This window comes from Podarcis tiliguerta, assembly GCF_965153285.1.
Source record: "Podarcis tiliguerta genome assembly, chromosome: 9".
NCBI classification, from domain to species: Eukaryota; Metazoa; Chordata; class Lepidosauria; order Squamata; family Lacertidae; genus Podarcis; species Podarcis tiliguerta.
In genome coordinates this window covers 4055387-4076283 of record NC_139542.1, presented here as the reverse complement: position 1 = coordinate 4076283, position 20897 = coordinate 4055387, and the positions used below count along the sequence as shown (strand labels likewise).

Genomic DNA, 20897 nt, shown 5'->3' with positions numbered 1-20897 from the left:
CTTGTAGATTTGACAGAGGAATCGTTAACAGAGGTGTTGTTGTTATTTAAATACCAACAAGGTCTAAGCCCCAGAACTTCTTTCTCAGAGCGAAGGCTCTCTCTTTAAGCACACCTAGGTGACCCTATTCCAAAGTCAGTTCATTTTGCTGGGAAGTGCTTTCCCTCCCAGGAGCATTCAATGGCAAATAAGAATAAGAATAAGAATAATTTTTATTTATATCCTGCCCTCCCCAGCCAAAACCAAGCTCAGGGCAGCTAATATCAAAATATAGATACATTAAAACATAAAATTCAGCCATCGACTGAAATACAGCTTAAAATCTGATTAAAATCAAATAATTTTAATTGGCACCAACCAACCCCCAAAAGGTTAAAAGTGTAACAACTTCATGATGAGTACCAAAACTTTTTCTCTTTAAAAAAAATAACTGCTCCTGGGACAGAAATGTAGAAAAACCGAAATTAATCGGCTTGGTGATTGATTGATTGATTGATTGATCAATTGATTGATTGATTGGCTCGTCTGGCTGTGCAGGTGGAGGAGCCACCACGTGGGGTGGAGTCCACAACTGTACAGAGTCCACATCTGGATTGTGATTCCACCCTAGAACATCTGGCACTGCAATCTGGCATTAGGCAGGGACACACCAGGGACTAGAATTTTGGTCTCTGCGCCATAACCTATCCAACCCAACACAGAGACAGCTTCTTCTTCTTTTTAAGCACCTCATTTATCAATTTCTCTGTGTTTTAATAGTAACTAAGATAAGAACTGGATGTTAATGCACAGGAAGATAACTTATCAATAGTTATAAATGTGACCCGGTTTAGGGTAATTTAGGTAGAAATAGCTTTGCAGTGGTTGGTCTTCAACTAAGTTTAGACCTACTGAAGTCAATGGACCCAGCTTAGTCCTGTTGTTAATTTCATTCCCCCCCCCCAATTTTTTTTTATTCATTTTATAACACAAATAAAAAACACAAACAGAAAAGACAATACAAACAAATTATTGCCTTATTTTTCTAAACATTGTTAAGTGAGCTTCCCCAAATCCCACCTATCGGATTCTCATTTTACTTCATCTTTAGCAGTTTACATATATTACAATTTCTAACCATCTCCCCCCCCCCACTTACTTTAACCATAAAAAACTTCACATTTTATCACTGATAAAATACTCTGTCTTCTACTTCTAACCCTACCAGCCTATATCCACTTCCAAAACTATTCTAAGATTTAAATATTAACATATTTTTTTCAAATATTCCTTAAACTTCTTCCAGTCCTCTTCCAGTCTTCTTCCACTGTCTCTTCTCTCTGGTCTCAGAGTCTCCCAGTCAGTTCCATCTGCTTGTTAATTTTAAGCGGTTGCAATGTATGGGCATACATTTTGCTCAAAAGGTTGAATAACCCAACTGGGCAGGAAGGAAGGAAAATGCCTCTCAATGCCCTGCCATCTCCTCTCTGCGCCCTGGTTTCTCGGTGACCCCCTGGCTCTAGCTGACCCACATTCGGTGCCAAAAATACTCTGACCTTTTCAGAACCCCCTGCGGGCCTGGCAACTGCTTGGATGCCCCAGGGAGGCTGGTCTGTTTGTGTGTTGGAGAGAGGAAGGAAGGAAGGAAGGAAGGAAGGAAGGAAGGAAGGAAGGAAGGAAGGAAGGAAAATGAGAGCCTATGTGGTTCGGAAACTTCAGCTGGTGCAGAATTCAGCGGCCAGGTTGCTCACCGGAGCAAGACAGTTTGAGTATATTACACCGATCCTGGTCCGACTGCACTGGCTACCAAATAGTTTCCGGGCCCAATTCAAAGTGCTGGTTTTGATCCATAAAGCCTTAAATGGCCCAGGACCACAATACCTCAAGGACCGCCGCTCTCCATATGAACCTACCTGGTCCCTGAGATCACCTTCTGAGGCCCTTCTTCGTGTGTCTCCTCCTCGAGAGGTCTGGAGGGTGGCAACACAAGAACGGGGCCTTCTCTGCAGTGGCTCCCCGTTTGTGGAATGCTCTCCCCAGGGAAATTCGCCTGTTGCCTTCATTGTACACCTTTAGGCACCAGACAAAAACGCTCCTTTTTAACCAGGCCTTTGGTTGACCTGATCAACATCCCATACCCTTTTAAAATGTGGTTCTTTTTGAGGGGTTATTATTGGGTGATTGCTGTTATTTTTATTTTATATACTGTGATCCTTTTCTGTGAACCGCCCTGAAACCTCCGGGTATAGGGCAGTATATAAAAAATAATAAATAAATAAAGTGAGTGTCAGGCTAGGACCAGGGAGACCAGAGTTCAAATCCCCGCTCAGCCATGAAGCTAACTGGGTGCGACTTCAGGCCAGACACTGCTTCTCAGCCTAACCTACCTCACAGAAGAAGAAGAAGAAGAGTTTGGATTTGATATCCCGCCTTTCACTCCCTTTAAGGAGTCTCAATGCGGCTAACATTCTCCTTTCCCTTCCTCCCCCACAACAAACACTCTGTGGGGTGAGTGGGGCTGAGAGACTTCAAAGAAGTGTGACTGGCCCAAGGTCACCCAGCAGCTGCATGTGGAGGAGCGAGGAAGCGAACCCGGTTCCCCAGATTACGAGACTACCGCTCTTAACCACTACACCACCCTGGCTCCCCCAGGATCATTGGTTGTAATGATTCAATGAGGAGTGGGGGGTGGAGACCATGTTTGCCACCTTGCTCTGCTGCCTCCTGGATTGTTTCTGTTGCAATAGCAGCACCGAAGTGACTTCCCCAGGGTGCAAGCCTGGAGGTCCTGGGCTGCCCAGACGGCAAGACCCCCCCCCCCCCTCGGCCTCGCTGATGGGGTCCAAAAGAGAGAGAGGTTGTAGAGAAATGGAATTCAGAGTATACATACTGTACCAATTGTGTAGCAGCTATAACAACAGGAACAGCAACAGGAACAGGAATAATAATTTAGTTATACCCCACCCATCTGGCTGGGTTTCCCCAGCACTCTGGACAGCTCCAACAGAATATTAAAAACACAATAAAGCATCAAACATTAAAAACTTCCCTAAACAGGGCTGCCTTCAGAAGTCTTCTAAAGTGAGATAGTTGTTTATTTCCTTGACATCTGATGGGAAGGCGTTCCACTGAACTGCATGCTAAACAGCTGCATCAGAGTTTTGCAGCGTCAGATGCCGCCGTTCACAGTCCATCAGACACACAAACCATATTCTAGGATGTTCCGTTCCATTTCTCTTGCTACAGGTTCTCCTGTGCAGTCATACCTCATGTTGTGTTAGGTTCATGTTGTGTCTTTTCAGCTTGCAAACGCAGCAAACCTGGAAATGTATACCTCCGGGTTTTGCCAAGTGCATGCAGAACCATTCTGCGCACTTCGCAGATGCACAGAAGCACTCTGTCACGCTCCATGCTTGCGCAGAAGCGCAGCTGTAGTTGGGAACTTTTGGGGGTGCGAATAGCACCCCGGAACAGATCGTGTCCGCAACTAGAGGTACCACTGTATACCAATAAAGGCGATAGATAGATGATAGATAGATAGATAGATAGATAGATAGATAGATAGATAGATAGATAGATTAAAGGAATCTTAACCGCAATTCAAGTTTGCTTTCTGAAAACCACACGTTCCTTTGCGTCTTTCTGTGTATTATAAACCATTGTCCAGTGAAGGGTTCTTTAACTCTTCCAGCCGGGTGTTACAAACTCAGAGGAAACTGAAAGCAAAAATTTGCTGAAAAATGGGATGGTTATAGAAGACATGTTCAAAAATACAATAATAGTTTTGACTCTGTGCTAGCATTCGAGTGATAAAGGAAGTAAAAGGAGGTGGGTAACCATTAAGGATTTTTTATGTTTTCAGAATGTATTGGAAAATTTATATAGGAAGATGTATTGTTTTGTGTACATTCGATTGTAAGATAAAACATATGTGAAGGGACTTGACAGGAAGTCAAAATTGAAGAAAAGATTTTGTAAGATAAAAGGGGGAAACTATTACTTTCATTATTATCATTTTTATGTGTGTGTGTGTCTGTACATATGTGTGTTTTTATATGGAATGTTTGGGAGGAAATAAGACGGTAAATAACAAATAACAAAAAAATCCAGCCGGGTGTCACAGTTTGCCTGTCTCTCTCCTTCCTCCCTGCAGGGAAGTGATCCAGATTGACCAGTTCCTGAAGGAGACGGCGGCCCGCGAGGCCAACGCCAAAGTCCGCCTCCAGCAGTTCATCGAGGAGCTCCTGGATCGGGCTGACCGAGCTGAGAAGCAGCTGCAGATCATCAGTAGCAGCTGCGGGACGACCCCCAACTGCAGCCTGGGGAGGTGCAGCGTGGCTGGGTCCAAGAGCACAGGAAGACCGGTACCCGAGCGACGCCCGTTCTAAGCATATAGGGAACTGCTCTATACTGAGCCAGACACATTGGTCCCTCTGGCCTCAGTGTTGCCTACGCTGACAGGCAACAGCGGCTTTCAGGCAGGGTTCTCTCTCAACCCTGCTTGGAGATCCTGGGGGTTGATCCCGGGACACCTTGACAATGCCGCCCCACTGAGCCGCCCCATAGCAAGGGGGCAATTCTGCCTAGCAAATGGCTCTGGAAGGGGGAGGGAGGCAGAGCCAAGGGGGGATTGGCTGGGCGTGGGTGGGGTATAGTCTGAGGATAATGCCAGGGGCCAGATAGAGAGCCATAGCTGTCAACTTTTCCCTTTTCTTGCGAGGAATCCTATTCGGAATAAGGTAATTTCTACAGCTATGTAGAGAGCCCTGCGGACCACATTTGGCACCAGAGGTTCCCCACCCTTAAATTATATTTAATATCTCAAGGGCCGCCTCTCCCTACATGAACCTACCCAGACCCTGAGATCACCTTCTGAGGCTCTCCTTCGTGTGTCTCTTCCTCTAAGGTCCGGAGGGTGGAAACACGAGAGCAGGGCCTTCTCTGCAGTGGCTCCCCCTCTGAGGGATGCTCTCCCCAGGGAAGTTTGCCTGGCGCCTTCATTATACACCTTTAGGCACCAGGCGAAAAAAAGTTCCTTTTTCACCAGGCCTTTGGTTGATCTGATTTACATCCTATGCCCTTTTAAAAATGTGGTTTTGGGGAGGGGGGGGCTATTGGATTGTGGGGTTTTTTGTTATGTATTTTGTGGTTTTATATTCTTGATTTTATTCTGTGAACCACCCTGACACCCCCAGGTATAGGGCGGTATATGAATTCAATAAATAAATAAACAAATAAATTTATATATATATTTTCCTGCATTGCAAGGGGTTGGACTAGATGACCCTTGGGGTCCCTTCCAACTCTGCAATTCTACGCTGCTATGATTTAAAACATGGGTAGGCAAACTAAGGCCTGGGGGCTGGATCAGGCCCAATCGCCTTCTCTATCCGGCCCGTGGGTGGTCTGGGAATCAGCGTGTTTCCACATGAGTAGAATGTGTCCTTTTATTTAAAATGCATCTCTGGGTTATTTTGGGGGCATAGGAATTCGTTCATCCCCCCCCAAAAAAAATATATATATATAGTCCGGCTCCCCACAAGGTCTGAGGGACAGTGGACCAGCCCCCTGCTGAAAAAGTTTGCTGAGCCCTGTTTTAGAGGCAGGAATCATGTATGGCCAGGGTCTCTTCTGTGATGCTCATGTGGGGGTGCAAAAGGGGGGTGGAAATGGTTCTGCTCATGCACTTTGTAATCTCATCCATTGAGGGGGTGAAAGAGTCTTCTGATCCCCAGTTTCTTGTCTCCGCAGAGAGACAGGCACTCGGTTCCCGGAGCAACAGCACACAGTTCGTACGCGGTTTCCAACCAAAGATCATCTTCCAGCACCGGGTGAGGAATTGTTTTTTCCCCCCCATAAAATTTAGACACTGCTTGACTCGGAAAACATACAACCGTTCTCAAAAACGATAAAACAATAAAATTAACCAACAAAAAATGAGAACAACAATTTAAGTGAAAATACAAACAGGCTAAAAAATCAGATGAAAACTCGCATCAACCTTCAAAACTTCTGGGTAAAGGTAACCATTAGGTCCAGTTGCGGACGACTCTGGGGTTGCAGTGCTCATCTTGCTTTATTGGCCGAGGGAGCCAGCGTACAGCTTCCGGGTCATGTGGCCAGCATGACTAAGCTGTTTCTGGTGAACCAGAGCAGCGCACGGAAACGCCGTTTACCTTCCCGCTGGAGCGGTACCTATTTATCTACTTGCACTTTGATGTGCTTTCGAACTGCTAGGTGGGCAGGAGCAGGGACCGAGCAACAGGAGCTCACCCCGTCGCGGGGATTCGAACCGCCGACCTTCCGATCAGAGTGGTGATCACACAGGGTCCCCGGACGTTTCACCGTCTATTGATCCCTGTGCCACCACTTTATTTCTCGCTGCCACCACCCAGGCCCTACTTGGTACAATACTGAGTCCAGTCAGGGTGAAATTGGAACATAAACTTCTATTTATTGCCGTTTAACAAGCGTGTGGTTTCATAAACGGTATTGGTCAATTACAATCATGGGCTGCCTATCCAGACCTATAACTTCCGCTACCTGCTCCCACTCACTAAACCACCTCTAGAAATTTACTTGTCTTCCTAGTTCCTAACTGTTCCTGACTCAGCTTATTTCGCTACACTAACTCAACTACCCACAGACTCTATCCCAATTCACTCCCACTCCAACCAACCACCCAACTCCCAACGAACTCCTTTCCTTCGTCCCTCCCAGAGCTGGTTTTATAGTCCCTCTGACTCCACCCCCTGAGTTCTGATTGGGTAACCTGTTTAACTATTTCATCTCCAGCACACTCATACGTTAACGTCACAATCGGCAAGCCCTAGGCTCTGTGGTTTAGACCACAGCGCCACCCACGTCCCTTGTCTAAACGGGGGTGTTTTTAGCAGGTGCCAGGAAAAGTGGCATGATGCTGCCTGCCTGATATCAATCGCAGGGAGTTCCAAAATATAGTTCTTACAAATACAGAATAGGTATTATATCAACTGACCCGGAACAGAAATTGGACAGGCAAAGGGCTGGTCTGGATGGCCTTTAGGTGCCCCTTCCCGCTAGCGCTTCCCTTCTGTGCTTCCAGAGCCTCTAGCCGTGCCAAAGCCGTCTCCCAGAGCTCCGGCTGCTACGACAGCGACAGCCCCGAGCTGTACCAGGCGGACGAGAACGCCGACGGGCAGTCCTACCAGGGCGGGCAGAACCGAGGTTCGGACAGTGCTTTCGACAGGCCCGGTGGGGTGAGGGCTTCGGGTCTCCGCAGGCAGGCCATCCAGAACTGGCACCGCCGCCCTTACCGGAACAGCACCGAGGGCGAAGAAGGAGACATCTCTGACGTGGGCTCCAGGACCACCGAGTCGGAGGCCGAGATGTGGGAGACCGAGCCCCCGGCAGAGGCTCAGCAGAATTTCTCCAGGTCCAGAAACAGCTCGAGGCTGCAAGGTGAGTGTCCTCTCCTGCGGAGAGCAGGGCATGGTGGATTTTATTCCATAAACCATGTTTATTACAACATTCAAGGCAGCTTCTATTGGGTCAGAGCAACAGCGGCCATTGGGAACCCCCAAAAGCAAAGTCCGCGGGCCTAGAAATTCTGCTGCTTTTGCCATCCATCTGCCTCGAGAGAGCAAAGTTGAATTCCTGACCCCCAAAACATATTTTTAAGACCCCTCACTGATTAAACTTGCCAAAATTAAGTCTCCCTCCTTAAGACGTGTTGATGTTTAGAGCATTAATTTTTTTGTGTACTATTGTATTCCAAAAGATTGTTGACTATTGCTTTATTAGATACAAGTCATTCATTTTAAAGTTATGTTTGATAATGACTTCCTGCCTTGGATCAGATTGTTGTCAGACGTGTGTCCTTTGTTGTATATGTTGTTGCCACATACCGCCTTGTGTATTGCAGTACAGTCATTCCTCAGGTTACAGATGCTTCAGGCTGCGTTTTTTCGGGTTGCGGACCACTGAAACCTGGAAGTACCGGAACGGGTTACTTCCAGGTTTTGGCGGATGCGCATGCGCAGACGTGCTAAATTGCACTTTGCGCATGTGCAGAAGCGCCGAATCACAACCCATGCGTTCACAGACATGCCGCTGTGGGTTGCGAACGTGCATCCCACATGGATCACGTTCGCAACCCAAATGTCCACAGGTACCTCAGTTTTCGGACGTCTCCATTGCTGAACTTTTCAGCTTTCGAATGCCAAAAACCCAGAAGTAAATGCTTCCATTTTCGAATGCGCCTCTAAAGTCAAACGGCTTCTGCTGTGTGTACCTGTTGTTTTTGACAATTTTCTCTACTGAATTGGCAGGCCGCTCGGCCTTGTAACATTTCAGAAGTCGAACGGTCTTCTGGAACGGATTACGTTCGAAAACTGAGGTACCACTGTACCTGCAAATTAAAAAGTGAAAGGAAATAGAAAATGAAAACAAAATAACACGCCCTAATGTGCCCAGACAACTTTATGGATCTCTTATGTCACAGCCAGGTCTGAAGGAGGGAAGGGAGTCCGGCCGGAGAGAGGCAGCCCGGCTCGCTCAAACGAGGTCATCAGCCCCGAAATCCTCAAGATGCGAGCCGCTCTCTTCTGCATCTTCACGTATCTCGACACCAAGACGCTGCTGAGGGCAGCCGAGGTCTGCAAGGACTGGAAGTTTGTGGCGCGGCACCCTGCCGTCTGGACCCGGGTGCTCCTGGAGAATGCCAGGGTGTCGTCTAAGGTGAGCCAAAGTCTCGAGATTGCGGTGGCTTACTGGCTTTTGTTGTTTTTATGTGTCTTTTTTTTTTAATAATAATTTTTATCTGATTTTACAAGCAAAATGTTGTAACAATACCAACCAAATACATATCTATATATTTTTCTGAATCCCTCGACTTCCCTCCTTCCTCTCCATGGGTCCTATTGTCAACATTTTCAACTGCAAACTATTACTTAATCCATATTTTGTATCTTTCCATATTGTCCATCATATTAGTGACATTACAAGTGTTGTTAAAATCCTGCTTATGTTTTCATCTGCTTACAGTGGTCTCCTAAGGTAGATTATAAACTTTCTTTCTCGAAAGTTATTGTCTTCTTGGTTCCTGAGCTTTCTGGTCAGTTTTGCCATTTTGGCATATTCTAACAGCTTAATTTCTCATTCCTCTCTGGTGGGGATTTTATCTTCTATCCATCTTTAGGCTAGTACCATCCTTTTTTTTTGGTTTGGTTTGTTTTTTTAAATTGAACTCTATGACCCAAATATTGCGCCCATTTTCTCATATGTGTATCCTGGTTCTGATCCAAGTTTAACCAGAGCTTATAGGATTTTGAAGTTATGCCTGTATCCAAGTGGGAGATAAGCAGAACGTCAGGGCCTGAAAGGATATGGAAGAGTGGCGCTTGCCTGGCATTTAATGTCCCTTGTCCTTCCACAGTTCCTGGTCATGCTGTCACAGTGGTGCACCCAAACACACTCCCTCACCCTCCAGAACCTCAAGCCCCGGCAGAGGGGGAAGAAGGAGACCAAGGAGGACTACATGAAAAGCACACGGTGAGTCTGGCCCTCCTGGCAAGCCGGTCAGGGAGATTGACAAGCCGGAAGGTGTGCAGAGGTGGGTGTCAGATGCTGGTGGTGGTTGCTCATGAGTAGCCAGGCAGGACTCCGACCTGTCTTTTACAGGTTTTATTGTGCAAACTACCGTATTTTTCGCCCTATGGGACGCACTTTTTCCCCTCCAAAAATGAAGGGGAAATGTGTGTGCGTCCTATGGGACGAATGCAGGCTTTCGCTGAAGCCTGGAGAGCGAGAGCCGTCGGTGCGCACCGACCCCTCTCACTCTCCAGGCTTCGTGGACCTCTCCGCAAGCAGCGGGAGCCCAGCGCTGGGCTCCCGCTGCTTGCGGAGAGTTGCCTGAATACTGAAGCCTATGCACGCTGAGCTCAGCACGTCCAGGCTTTGCGGACCTCTCCGCAAGCAGTGGGAGCCCGGGGCAGGGCTCCCGCCGCTTGCGGAGAGTTGCCTGAATGCTGAAGCCTGCGCGCGCTGAGCTCAGTGCGTCCAGGCTTCGCGGACCTCTCTGCAAGCAGTGGGAGCCCGGCGCAGGTCACTTGCAGAATCCGGGAGTGGCCCCTTCTGGTTTCTCCCCGAACATAAGAACTTTGACACCCCAACCCTCCTCGTCCCCTCCTTGAGTTTCACCCCTCTGCACAAGCTGGGTGACGGAAGGGGCGTGCGTCCCTCCTGGCCAGCCTGGCGAGGTGAGGCGCTGGAGCTCTCAGCAGCATCCTCAAGCCCTTTCCTCGCTTGGCTGGCCCCTTCCCTCTCTTCTCCACTGGAGGTGTGGCTTTTCCCAACGCTGGAAGAGGAACATCTCCTCAGGAGTTTTGGAGGCTCTCTGTATCCCAACAGCCCCCCTGCCTCCCTCCCCTGTTCTGATAGCAGTCCCCTGACAGTGGGCAACCAATATGTTCAAGGGTCTGGAAACCAAGCCTGATGAGGAACGGTCGAGGGAGCAGGGTTGTTTAGCCTGGAAAAGAGGAGGAGACTGAGAGGAGCTATGAGAGCCATCTTCAAATATCAGGCTTAACGTAAGTCCACAGTGTGAGGCGGCAACAAAAAAAGCTAATGCTATTCTAGGCTGCATCAACAGAAGTCTAGTGTCCAGATCAAGGGAAGGAATAGTCCCGCTCTATTCTGCCCTGGTCAGACCACACCTGGAATACTGTGTCTAGTTCTGGGCACCACAATTTCAGAAGGAAGTTGACAAGCTGGAAGGTGTGCAGAGGTGGGCGACCAAGATGATCAAAGGTTTGGAAACCAGGCCTTATGAGGAACGGTCGAAGGAGCTGGGTATGTTTAGCCTGGAAAAGAGGAGACTGATAGGATATATGAGAGCCATCTTCAAATATCTCAAAGGCTGTTGCATGGAAGATGGAGCAAGATTGTTTCATACTGCTCTGGAGTGTCACTGGGTTATTCTTATTTTGATTTTATATATTGTGATCTTTTCTGTGAACCGCCCTGAGACCTCTGGGTATAGGATTACCAGACGTCCCATTTCCTGGGGAAAGTCCCCGGGTTTGCGAATAATTCCCTGGACAAATTCCATCCCCGGACTTCATCTAATGTCCCCGGGAAACGCAGCAGCGGCAGTCTCAGCAGCCCGGAGCAGTTGGCTCTGGCTGGCTTCAGGAGATGCTCAGAAGTCCCCATCTGATGGTGGTGCAGGGGCTCTCAGATGCAGCTTCCAGGCTGCCTCCACCTTCCCTGACCCCAGCAACTAAGCTGGGAAGGGAGGATTCATGCTGCCTATCAGAGCTTGCATGCAAGCCAGGAGTAGGAATGGGACTGGGGCAGCTCCAATGGGAAGGGAGGCATTGCGCTGCCCGAGCCTCGCCGCCGCTCTCAGCCCTCCTCCTCCACCTTCCATGCATGACCCACCTCGCACCGCTTCCCCACCACCACTGAAGAACCAACAACTCAAGGGCTGCCCAGGCTCATGGAGAAAGGAGATAGAAGCCTCGGAGGAAGGGGAAATGTGAGGTCAAGGCGGCAGCCGCCCCTCTGCCACCGCCATCACTGCAGCATCAGCGGTGCCAGAAATCGCGTCTGCACACGCGCAGACGCCGAAAATCGCGGACGCTCACACAACCCAGCCCACAGGGGGGTCTCCATGGGACCGATCCGGCCCAGGCAAGATAAACCTTGCCGACCCCTGCTCTGAAGGAAGCCATCATCAGCAACACAATGGCCATGTACATACGCAATAAACAATGTTTTATAGAATTCCTTCAGACCCTAACAAAGTCCAAAATGAAATCTATAGTCTCTGAAAATCTTTAAATGAAGTGAGGTACCAGACTTTGTACGATGAAAGACTCATCTTATTTTGAATGAATGTATGTAAATGAAAATATCAATTATTATTACATCAGCACTGATCCACAGCATTTGATATATTCATTTACATACATTCATTCGAAATAAGATGGGCTTATGAAGCAATTCTGTATCCTCCCACCACGCCGACGAAGAATTCTACGAAACAGGAGTCTATATCCAGAATCACTGTTCAGTGTTGGACATCATATCTGCTGAATACACAAAGCTTCACAGCTTGTCTTTCATCGTACAAAGTCTGGTACCTCGCTTCATTTAAAGATTTTCAGAGACTTTGAGTCTAAAGATTTCATTTTGGACTTGTTAGGGTCTGAAAGAATTCTATAAAAGATTGTTTATTGCGTATGTACATGCCATCGTGTTGCCTAGACATTGTTGGTGTTCTCTTTGCAACGCAGGGGTTGGTTTGGTTGCTTACTGAAGGAAGCCATGGCAGTTAAAGACGTATAAAACTGCCCGGGGTTTTGTGGTGCAAAGATCTGCCCTGGCTGCCTTCTTCCCCTTCGCCATTTGGACAACTCAATGGTAGAGCACAAGAGTCTTAATCTCAGGGTTGTGGGTTCGAGCCCCACATTGGGCAAAGGAGTCATGTATTAAAGGGGGTTGGTCTAGATGACCCTCGTGGTCCCTTCCAACTCTACAATTCTGATGATATGGACCTTTCCTTCGCAGGGGCTGCCTCGAAGCTGGCCTGGAGTCGCTGCTGAAGGCCACCGGAAGCAACCTCTTGATTCTCCGGATTTCGCACTGCCCCAACATCTTGACAGATCGCTCACTCTGGCTGGCCAGCTGCTACTGTCGAGCGCTCCAAGCCGTCACCTACCGGTAGGCGGACAAAATACAACTCTCTTTTAATAATAATAATAATAATAATAATAATAATAATAATAATTGCATTTTTTAAAATTTACACATACCGAAAAGAAAAAAACAATACATAACAGAAAAAGAAAAAGAAAAAGAAAAAGAAAGAAAGAAAGAAAGAAAGAAAGAAAGAAAAGATATTTGTCAAATACACAAAATTATTCAAGGAGTACAAACCATGATTTGAATAATCTATAGACAAAATTGCTAGAAAGAAATTACAGTGGTACCTCGGGTTACATACGCTTCAGGTTACAGACTCCGCTAACCCAGGAATATTACCTCAGGTTAAGAACTTTGCTTCAGGATGAGAACAGAAATCGTGCTCTGGTGGCGCAGCGGCCGCGGGAGCCCCCATTAGCTAAAGTGGTGCTTCAGGTTAAGAACAGTTTCAGGTTAAGAATGGACCTCCGGAATGAATTAAGTACTTAACCCGAGGTACCACTGTACCTTCATATTTCTCCTTTTCGTTTTCATTCTTTGCAGTCACTTTCTTTCCGTTTCACTATACTGGTTTGAGTCCCTTATATGTTTGTCGACTTCCCCCTATCTCTATGCGGCTTCAACATTTCTCTTACATTTAAATTATCTGTATTCAACTGTTGAAAAAGAGAATTCCCTTATATCTGTGGAATTAATCTAGGCACAACTGAGTGTTGTTATTGGAATTTTGTCAGGTAATTTTTGAAATCCCATTCTTTTTTTAACCTTATCGCCTGAGTGGTTTCTTATTAATTCTGTCATTTTGGCGAGTTCGAGACCAAATGTGGTTCTCAACCAATTTAGAAATGTGGCAGTGTGGTGCAGTGGTTAGAGCGCCAGACTAGGACCTGGGAGAGAGCAGGGTTCAAGTCCCGGCTCGGCTAGGGATGAAGCTCTCTGGTTGTAACCTTGGGCCAGTCGCCGCATCTCAGCCTAGCCTACCTCACAGGCCTGTTGTGGGGATGAAATGAGGAGGGGGAGAAAAACAGAAAGAAACGCAAAAAAATCAGATAAAATACCGGTAAATAAGAAGCAGAACCTAACCTCGTTTTCCGCTGGCAAAACTGGACCCTAGGCAGATTCTCTTTTTCTTTCTTTCTTTTTTTAATTTACATTTTATTTATTTGTTAACATTCTTACATTACATCAGTAAAAGTTGCCATATTACATTACAGGACTTACTATAATATAATTTCCAACATGTATACGAAAATTATATACAAATTTTATATACCTAGAAAGAAAATGAAACAAAAAAAAGAACAAAGAGAAAAAACAAAAATAAATCCCCCCCCCCAAATTACATACATACCAACACACTAGACTTCCTGTCTTTCCCGTTGTATATTCCATTTTTACAAATGAATGCACTCTTATTATTGTATATTTCTTTACATATTATCTAATACATTCCTATATCAATATGTGCTCTTGGTCTTATTTCTCAACTCAGTCTCACTCCAACGTCAATCAATTGCTAGCATAGATAGTGAACCTTTGCTGTATTTTTGAACATATGTTCTATATCTATCCCACTTTTCCATAAATTTTTGTTTTGAATTGCCTCTCAGGGTATTTGTTGAATGCGCCATTTCAGCAAATTCCTGTAGCTTGTAATGCCAGTTTGTTATTGTCGGGGCTTCTTGTTCCTTCCACCCCTTTGCCACCAAAGTCCAAGCTGCGGCCGTTGCATATAAGATTCTCAAAGACCTTCCTGAGTGGGAGGTCTTCAGCCAAATATTTTTTCCCCGCTGTCAATCGGCATATATGCAAAGCCACTTAATTACCACCGTTTATGCAAGCTGGGTGGGAGGCCTGCAGCCAACGATCAGGCTAGCCCGTCAATCGGCATATGCAAAATTACTTAATTACTGTAATTTATGCAAGCTGTAGAGTTCTTCTTTTTCTTCCCTGTCTTGGCATCAAATGCTGTCGCCTGGCCACAGAATTCTGTACTGCAAATGGAGGAAAAACACAATTGGAAAGAAAAACTCAGTATGGCTAGGGGGTCGCAACTTTTTAGATAGAATTTTTTAAAATAGTCCTGCCCTGTAGTAGCATCTGGGGAGGCACAGAGTGTTTTCCTGGCATCGAGAGAAGGGCGTGTGTGCTTTGCCAGCTGATCTTCTGTGTGTCTGGCTGAGCTGTTGTTTTGAGAGAAATGATTGCTTTTCTGGTTCAGGGAGGGAGATGCAGCTGTGAGGTTTGGTGAGTGAAAGGGAGCAGAGTGGTTTTTGTTTGTTTGTTTGTTTAGTTGTTTAGTCGTGTCCGACTCTTCATGACCCGTTGGGCCAGAGCACGCCAGGCACTCCTGTCTTCCACTGCCTCCCGCAGCTTGGTCAAACTCACGTTCGAAGCTTCGAGAACACTGTCCCACCATCTCGTCCTCCGTCGTCCCCTTCTCCTTGTGCCCTCCATCTTTCCCAACATCAGGGTCTTTTCCAGTGAGTCTTCTCTTCTCATGAGGTGGCCAAAGTCTTGGAGCCTCAGCTTCACGATCCGTCCTTCCAGTGAGCACCTAGGGCTGATTTCCTTTAGAATGGATCGGTTTGATCTTCTTGCAATCCATTGGACTCTCAAGAGTCTCCTCCAGCACCATAATTCAAAAGTGTGAATTCTTTGGCGATCGGCCTTCTTTATGGTCCAGCTCTCACTTCCATACATCACTACTGGGAAAACCATAGCTTTAACTATACGGACCTTTGTTGGCAAGGTGATGTCTCTGCTTTTTAAGATGCTGTCTAGGTTTGTCATTGCTTTTCTCCCAAGAAGCAGGCGTCTCTTAATTTCATGACTGCTGTCACCATCTGCAGTCATCATGGAGCCCAAGAAAGTAAAATCTCTCACTGCCTCCATTTCTTCCCCTTGTTGTTGTTTAGTCGTTTATTCGTGTCCGATTCTTCTTGACCCCCTGGACCAGAGCACGCCAGGCCCTCCTGTCTTCCACTGCCTCCCGCAGTTTGGTCAAACTCATGCTGGTAGCTTCGAGAACACTGTCCCACCATCTCGTCCTCTGTCATCCCCTTCTCCTTGTGCCCTCCATCTTTCCTAACATCAGGGTCTTTTCCAGGGAGTCTTCTCTTCTCATGAGGTGGCCAAAGTCTTGGAGCCTCAGCTTCACAATCTGTCTTCCCCTTAAGGAATAAATAATTTTTAAAATAGGAAATGGAATGAATGGTAGGCTGGCGGTGGCCAATTTTGCTGACCTTTTCTGAGGACCCAAGTCATCAGACTGTTGCTGTTTGATCTCCCCATCTCCAGACAGGGCTGGGGAAAATTTGGCGCATCCTGATTCTGAATAAAGCACCTTCCTGTGTCCCTATGAACGAAAACTGAATGGAAAGGACTCCCTTTGCTCCAATTGCTCATTCATTCGGAAATGAATCCATATTCCCCTGTGTGCCAGGAGATCGGGGAGAAGGAGGCCTTTGCCCTCCATCCCAGGTCGATGGCAAAGACCCCCTGAGAACATCACAGGCCGCCCAAGAGCAGCGAAAAGACAGCGGAGGTGTGAAATAATAAGGAACCTTTTCTTCGCTCCGAGCCTGGGGGTGTGACAAGTAAACAGGAGGGAGGGAGGCTAGGCGAGCATCCGTAATAGAATTTTAAGGTCATATATGTATAATGAATATTCATAAATGTACCAATCTGGAGCAGCACTGGAAGACCTCCTGAAACCATTTTGACTCCCAAACAGACCAAATGTTTCTCTGCAAGGAGGGAGCAGGGTGACGGAATCTACCCATTGTCACAGGAATTAAGCAATCACCATTTCAAACGGAATGGGCAGACTACCAGGAAAGGCAATCAGATAAGGCATTATCAGAATCCCTGCCAGACGGAAAAACAACAACACTCAAATTTCTGTTGTAGACCACCTTTTCTGTGATGTAGGTATGATGTTTGTGGGGGGTGGTCTTGGGTTACACCCCTTCTGTGGTGTATGTATGATGTATGGAGGGGTGGTCTTGAGCTCCAGGGCAGGGAATTTAAAATGTCTACATAAGGCCTTGCGCGCCATCGTTTGAGGTCCTCCTCCTTTCCTGCATGTGAAGGGGGCACCCTGTTGCAACAGATCAATAAAGATCAGGCTTACTAGCTGCTTTGCTTCTCAATATTCTCTGGATGGTCTCTGTTCTTTTCTCCTACCAATAGGGAACCCACGTAAAGACTCTATAAGAGCTCTTGTGTCCCCCATAAGGGAATAAGGGCAGATTTTGTTTACAGCACAGGATGGCTGGGCTTTGTCCTCGGCAAGACTGCCATGGCGAAGCGGCTTAGCGTGCCAGCGGGGGAGTGCACAACTGTCCCCGTGTCAGGACGTCTGGGAGAAACCGTGCAATTAGCCCAGCTTGAATGGGCTGGTGAGATTGTCTTAGATTAGGAGGCTGAGCTGGCGTGGAGAACACATCTGGGATGCGCAGAGGAGCTGTGGGTGGCTCTTTGCGAAACAAGAGGCTGGGGTGGGCTCGCTCTGAGAGCCTGAGCATCTCTGAGCATCTCCCGGTGAGAAAAAGGTCACAGCGTTCCCACTGTTATAAGAAAATCGGCTCCCTTTCCCTTATGGGGTATTCAGGAGCCCGCATAGAGTTCTTAAATGGGTTCCCTACATTGGCTCCCAGTACATTTCTGAGCACAATTCAAAGTGTTGGTGTTGACCTTTAAAGCCCTAAACAGCCTCAGAACGATGGGGCTGGAGACCCTCCTACTGGGCCGAGGCCGTTTAGGGATTTAAAGGTCAGCACCAACACTTTGAATTGTGCTTGGAAACGCACTGGGAGCTGATGTAGGTCTTTCAAGACCGGTGTTACGTGGTCTCAGCGGCCGCTCCCGGTCACCAGTCTAGCTGCCGCATTCTGGATTAATTGCAGTTTCCAGGTCACCTTCAAAGGTAGCCCCACGTAGAGTGCATTGCAGTAGTCCAAGCAGGAGATAACTAGAGCATGCACCACTCTGGCGAGACAGTCTGTGGGCAGGTACAGTCTCAGCCTGCGTACCAGATGGAGCTGATAAGCAGCTGCCCTGGACACAGAATTGACCTGTGCCTCCATGGACAGCTGTGAGTCCAGAATGACTCCCAGGCTGCGCACCTGGTCCTTCAGGGGCACAGTTACCCCATTCAGGACCAGGGAGTCCTCCACACCCGCCCGCCCGCCTCTTGTCCCCCAAAAACAGTATGAGGGACCTGGGCATGTTCTGCCTGGTAAAGAGGAGACTGAGAGGAGATAGGATCTTCAAATATCTCTGGGGCTGTCACATGGAAGAGGGAACAAGCTTGTTTTCTCCTGCCCTGGAGGGCAGGACTCGAACCAGTGGCTTCAAGTTACAAGAATGGAGATTCCGACTAGACGTATGGAAAGACCTTCTGTCTGTCAGAGCTGTTTGACAGTAGAAGTGGTGGACTCTCCCTCCTTGGAGGTTCAGATCTGGAGAGGGGAGCGCAGGATGTGTTGGAAGAAGAGAAAGAGGCAGGCCGGGCAAGTGAAGGGCTGGGTGTTTCCCCAGCCTCTCCTGCACCACTGTCTCCCAGAACCAGCGGTGGTCTGAAAAGGGATGAGCAAAGGCAGCTCCCATGCAGGCATAGTCTCTGGCTGCATGAGCACAGTCCCTTAGCGGGAGGTACATAGAGTTAACTATCTGCTGTGTGGCTGGCAGTGCCCATTTCACCCAGCCAGGCACCCATCAGCTGGCAACATCTGAAGGCTGCTAGGGTAGGGTTAAATCCTGTGTTGGCTGTGCGTCCCTGTTTCCAGCAGCTAATGAATGGGGTTAAATCCTGCTCAGTCTGGCAGGATCATTAGCAAAACAACAACAAACCTATGATTACGTGAAACATACTCAAAAAACACACAAGACGTAATCGGCTGTAGTTTTGAATAAATAAGGTATACTATTTATTGTATCAAATGTAGATTTCCAGGGAAGTCTCATAAAGTTCAACGGAAAAAGCAGAAGACCCAGTGGATCAGTTCATTCTATATTCCATTCATGCATAAGGTCCATACATGTATAATTATAATATATATTTATTATACAGTCTGGCAGGATTGCATAGAAACAGGTACAGTGAAGGGGCCTGTCTGGTCTCAATTGGCGGGGAGTTCCAAAGTTTAGGTGCCGCCACGCGATCAAGCGCTCACAAATGCAGAATGGCACCCATCATGGAGTATGCCTGTCAGCAGATCACACCCTTCAAAGCTGGAGTTAACCCTTTATTGGCCCTTCACAGACTTGGCTGAGTTTCCTGCCTAATGAAACTGCTGTCACATTTTGCAAAGCTAAGCGGGATCCGGGTTCAAATTGGATGGGGGGCTGAGTGTTGCAATACCTACATTGCAGCGGGATTGGACCAGCAGGCACAATCAGCAACAAGTCTCTTGTGAACGGAGCAGGGGACGCAGTGAAACAAATTCGCTTTGAAAAGATGCTAGACTTTAATCATGAAAGAAATTCAAGGCAGATGGACTCATACAGTGATTGGCGTGCAGACGATCGTGGGGCCTTTCGCCTCTCCTTCATTTGGATGATTTCCTGCGGCAGATTGCATGAGCACAGAAAAAGTGCTCGCCTGACATTTGCTCTGCCTGCTAGTCCATGCATATCTTTCCCATCTGAGACAGTGCTGTTGAACCCGATCTGGCTTTCACTGCTGGCAACGAATCCTGCAAAACCATCAGCGGTCAGTTCTTGCCATCCACTTTATTGCTCCAGGAACAGCAGCTTTTGCTGTGACTTTTCCTTCTAGGCAGCCCCAGTCCACCTCCCAAGACTGCTGCTACTCAGCCCATAAGAGGCTACTCGGTCTAGTTCAGAGAAAAGGCATGGGTACGAGCTGGCAGGATAATAAGAAAGCGGATGGAAAAACGTTTTCCTCTCTCCTTCTGCCCGGACACTGAGGTCCAGCTCCGAGGGCCTTCTGGCGGTTCCCTCCTTGCGAGAAGTCAAGTTACAGGGAACCAGGCAGAGGGCCTTCTCGGTGGTGGCACCCGCCCTGTGGAACACCCTCCCAGCAGATGTCAAAGAGAAAAATAACTACCAAACTTTTAGAAGACATCTGAAGGCAGCCCTGTTTAGGGAAGCTTTTAATGTTTAATAGGTTACTGTATTTTAGTATTTTGTTGGGAGCCGTCCAGATGGCTGGGGAAACCCAGCCAGATGGGTGGGGTATAAAGAATATATTATTATTATTATTATTATTATTATTATTAGCCCATGAACATCCAGCGGAAGCAACTGCTAGAGGATTAAGGTCAGAAAAAAGGAAAGTACTAACTTCCACAGTTAACCTGTGGAACTCCCTCCCACAGGAGGCTGTGATGCCAACCAGCTTGGATGCATTTAAAAGGGGATCGGACAAATGCATGGAGGAGAGGATGGGATGGATCAAGCCACAGGGGGAAAACCACTATAAATAAGTCAGAAATTAAATTATAATAAAAGGGGGAGAATCTCTATGGAAAATTGTGTTTAAAAAATTTCCTGCTCTCTGGCGCCATCTGGTGTTGCATGTTCATAGCTCATTCAAATCGCTGTTAGTTCACTAATGTAGCTGAGTCCCTAGATTCTGCAAAGAAATTTGTTTTCAGGTCTCACAATGGCGTGCTTAGTTGCAGAGCTCTGTGGTTTATTTATTTGAAGCTAAAGTCAGGCCGAGCAGGCAGCAGCCCCTTTTCCTCCCACCGTTTTGCAGCTCAGAATCGCCCTCCCCTAAGTGCTTTTCCATTCGCAGACAGAACCATGCAGGGCAGGGGTCAGCAAGCCTTTTCAGCAGGGGGCCGCTCCACTGTCCCTCGGACCTTGTGGGGGGCCGGACTATATTTTGGGAACAAAAATGATGCAAGGGCACCATGAGCCCCGGTGGCTTGCTTACCTGTGTCTTGCAAGCGGCAGGGACTGGTGGCGGCGGGACGAGGAGCGGCGCACAAAAGGGCTTTGGAGAGGGGCTGCTTAAAATGGCGGACGCTCGAGCGCTGCTGATGCTGGTGCGAACAAGGCCCAGCCCCCTTCCTCCTCTAGGCAGGGCAGGGAGAAGCCAGGAGAAGAGAGGGAGGGAGGAGGCTTGTCACTGCCATGGGAGGGAGAGGGAAAGAATGTGTGTGCTGGCGATCCACAGTGATTCCTAGACCTTCCGTGGGCTGGACCCAGAAGGCAATTGGGCCTGATCCGGCCCGTGGGCCTTAGTTTGCCAACCC

At 47.6% G+C, this 20897-nt stretch overlaps 1 protein-coding gene and 1 long non-coding RNA gene across 2 annotated transcripts in view; one reads left to right on the top strand and one right to left on the bottom strand.

The window, feature by feature from the left end:
• Window positions 1–20897, top strand: part of FBXO41 (F-box protein 41) — a 60776-nt gene that overhangs the window by 24293 nt on the left and 15586 nt on the right. Inside the window, exons 3-8 of the mRNA XM_083398330.1 lie at window positions 4133–4343; window positions 5731–5810; window positions 7064–7419; window positions 8462–8697; window positions 9395–9510; window positions 12532–12684. Of these exons, the coding sequence (XP_083254456.1) occupies window positions 4133–4343; window positions 5731–5810; window positions 7064–7419; window positions 8462–8697; window positions 9395–9510; window positions 12532–12684 (1152 nt within the window). The remainder of the gene's footprint in view (window positions 1–4132; window positions 4344–5730; window positions 5811–7063; window positions 7420–8461; window positions 8698–9394; window positions 9511–12531; window positions 12685–20897) is intronic.
• On the bottom strand, window positions 19121–20696 carry LOC310657797. Its single transcript, XR_014501946.1, has 2 exons — window positions 20576–20696; window positions 19121–19367 (listed from the first exon to the last, which is right to left on the bottom strand). It is a non-coding gene; the product is annotated as an uncharacterized lncRNA (long non-coding RNA).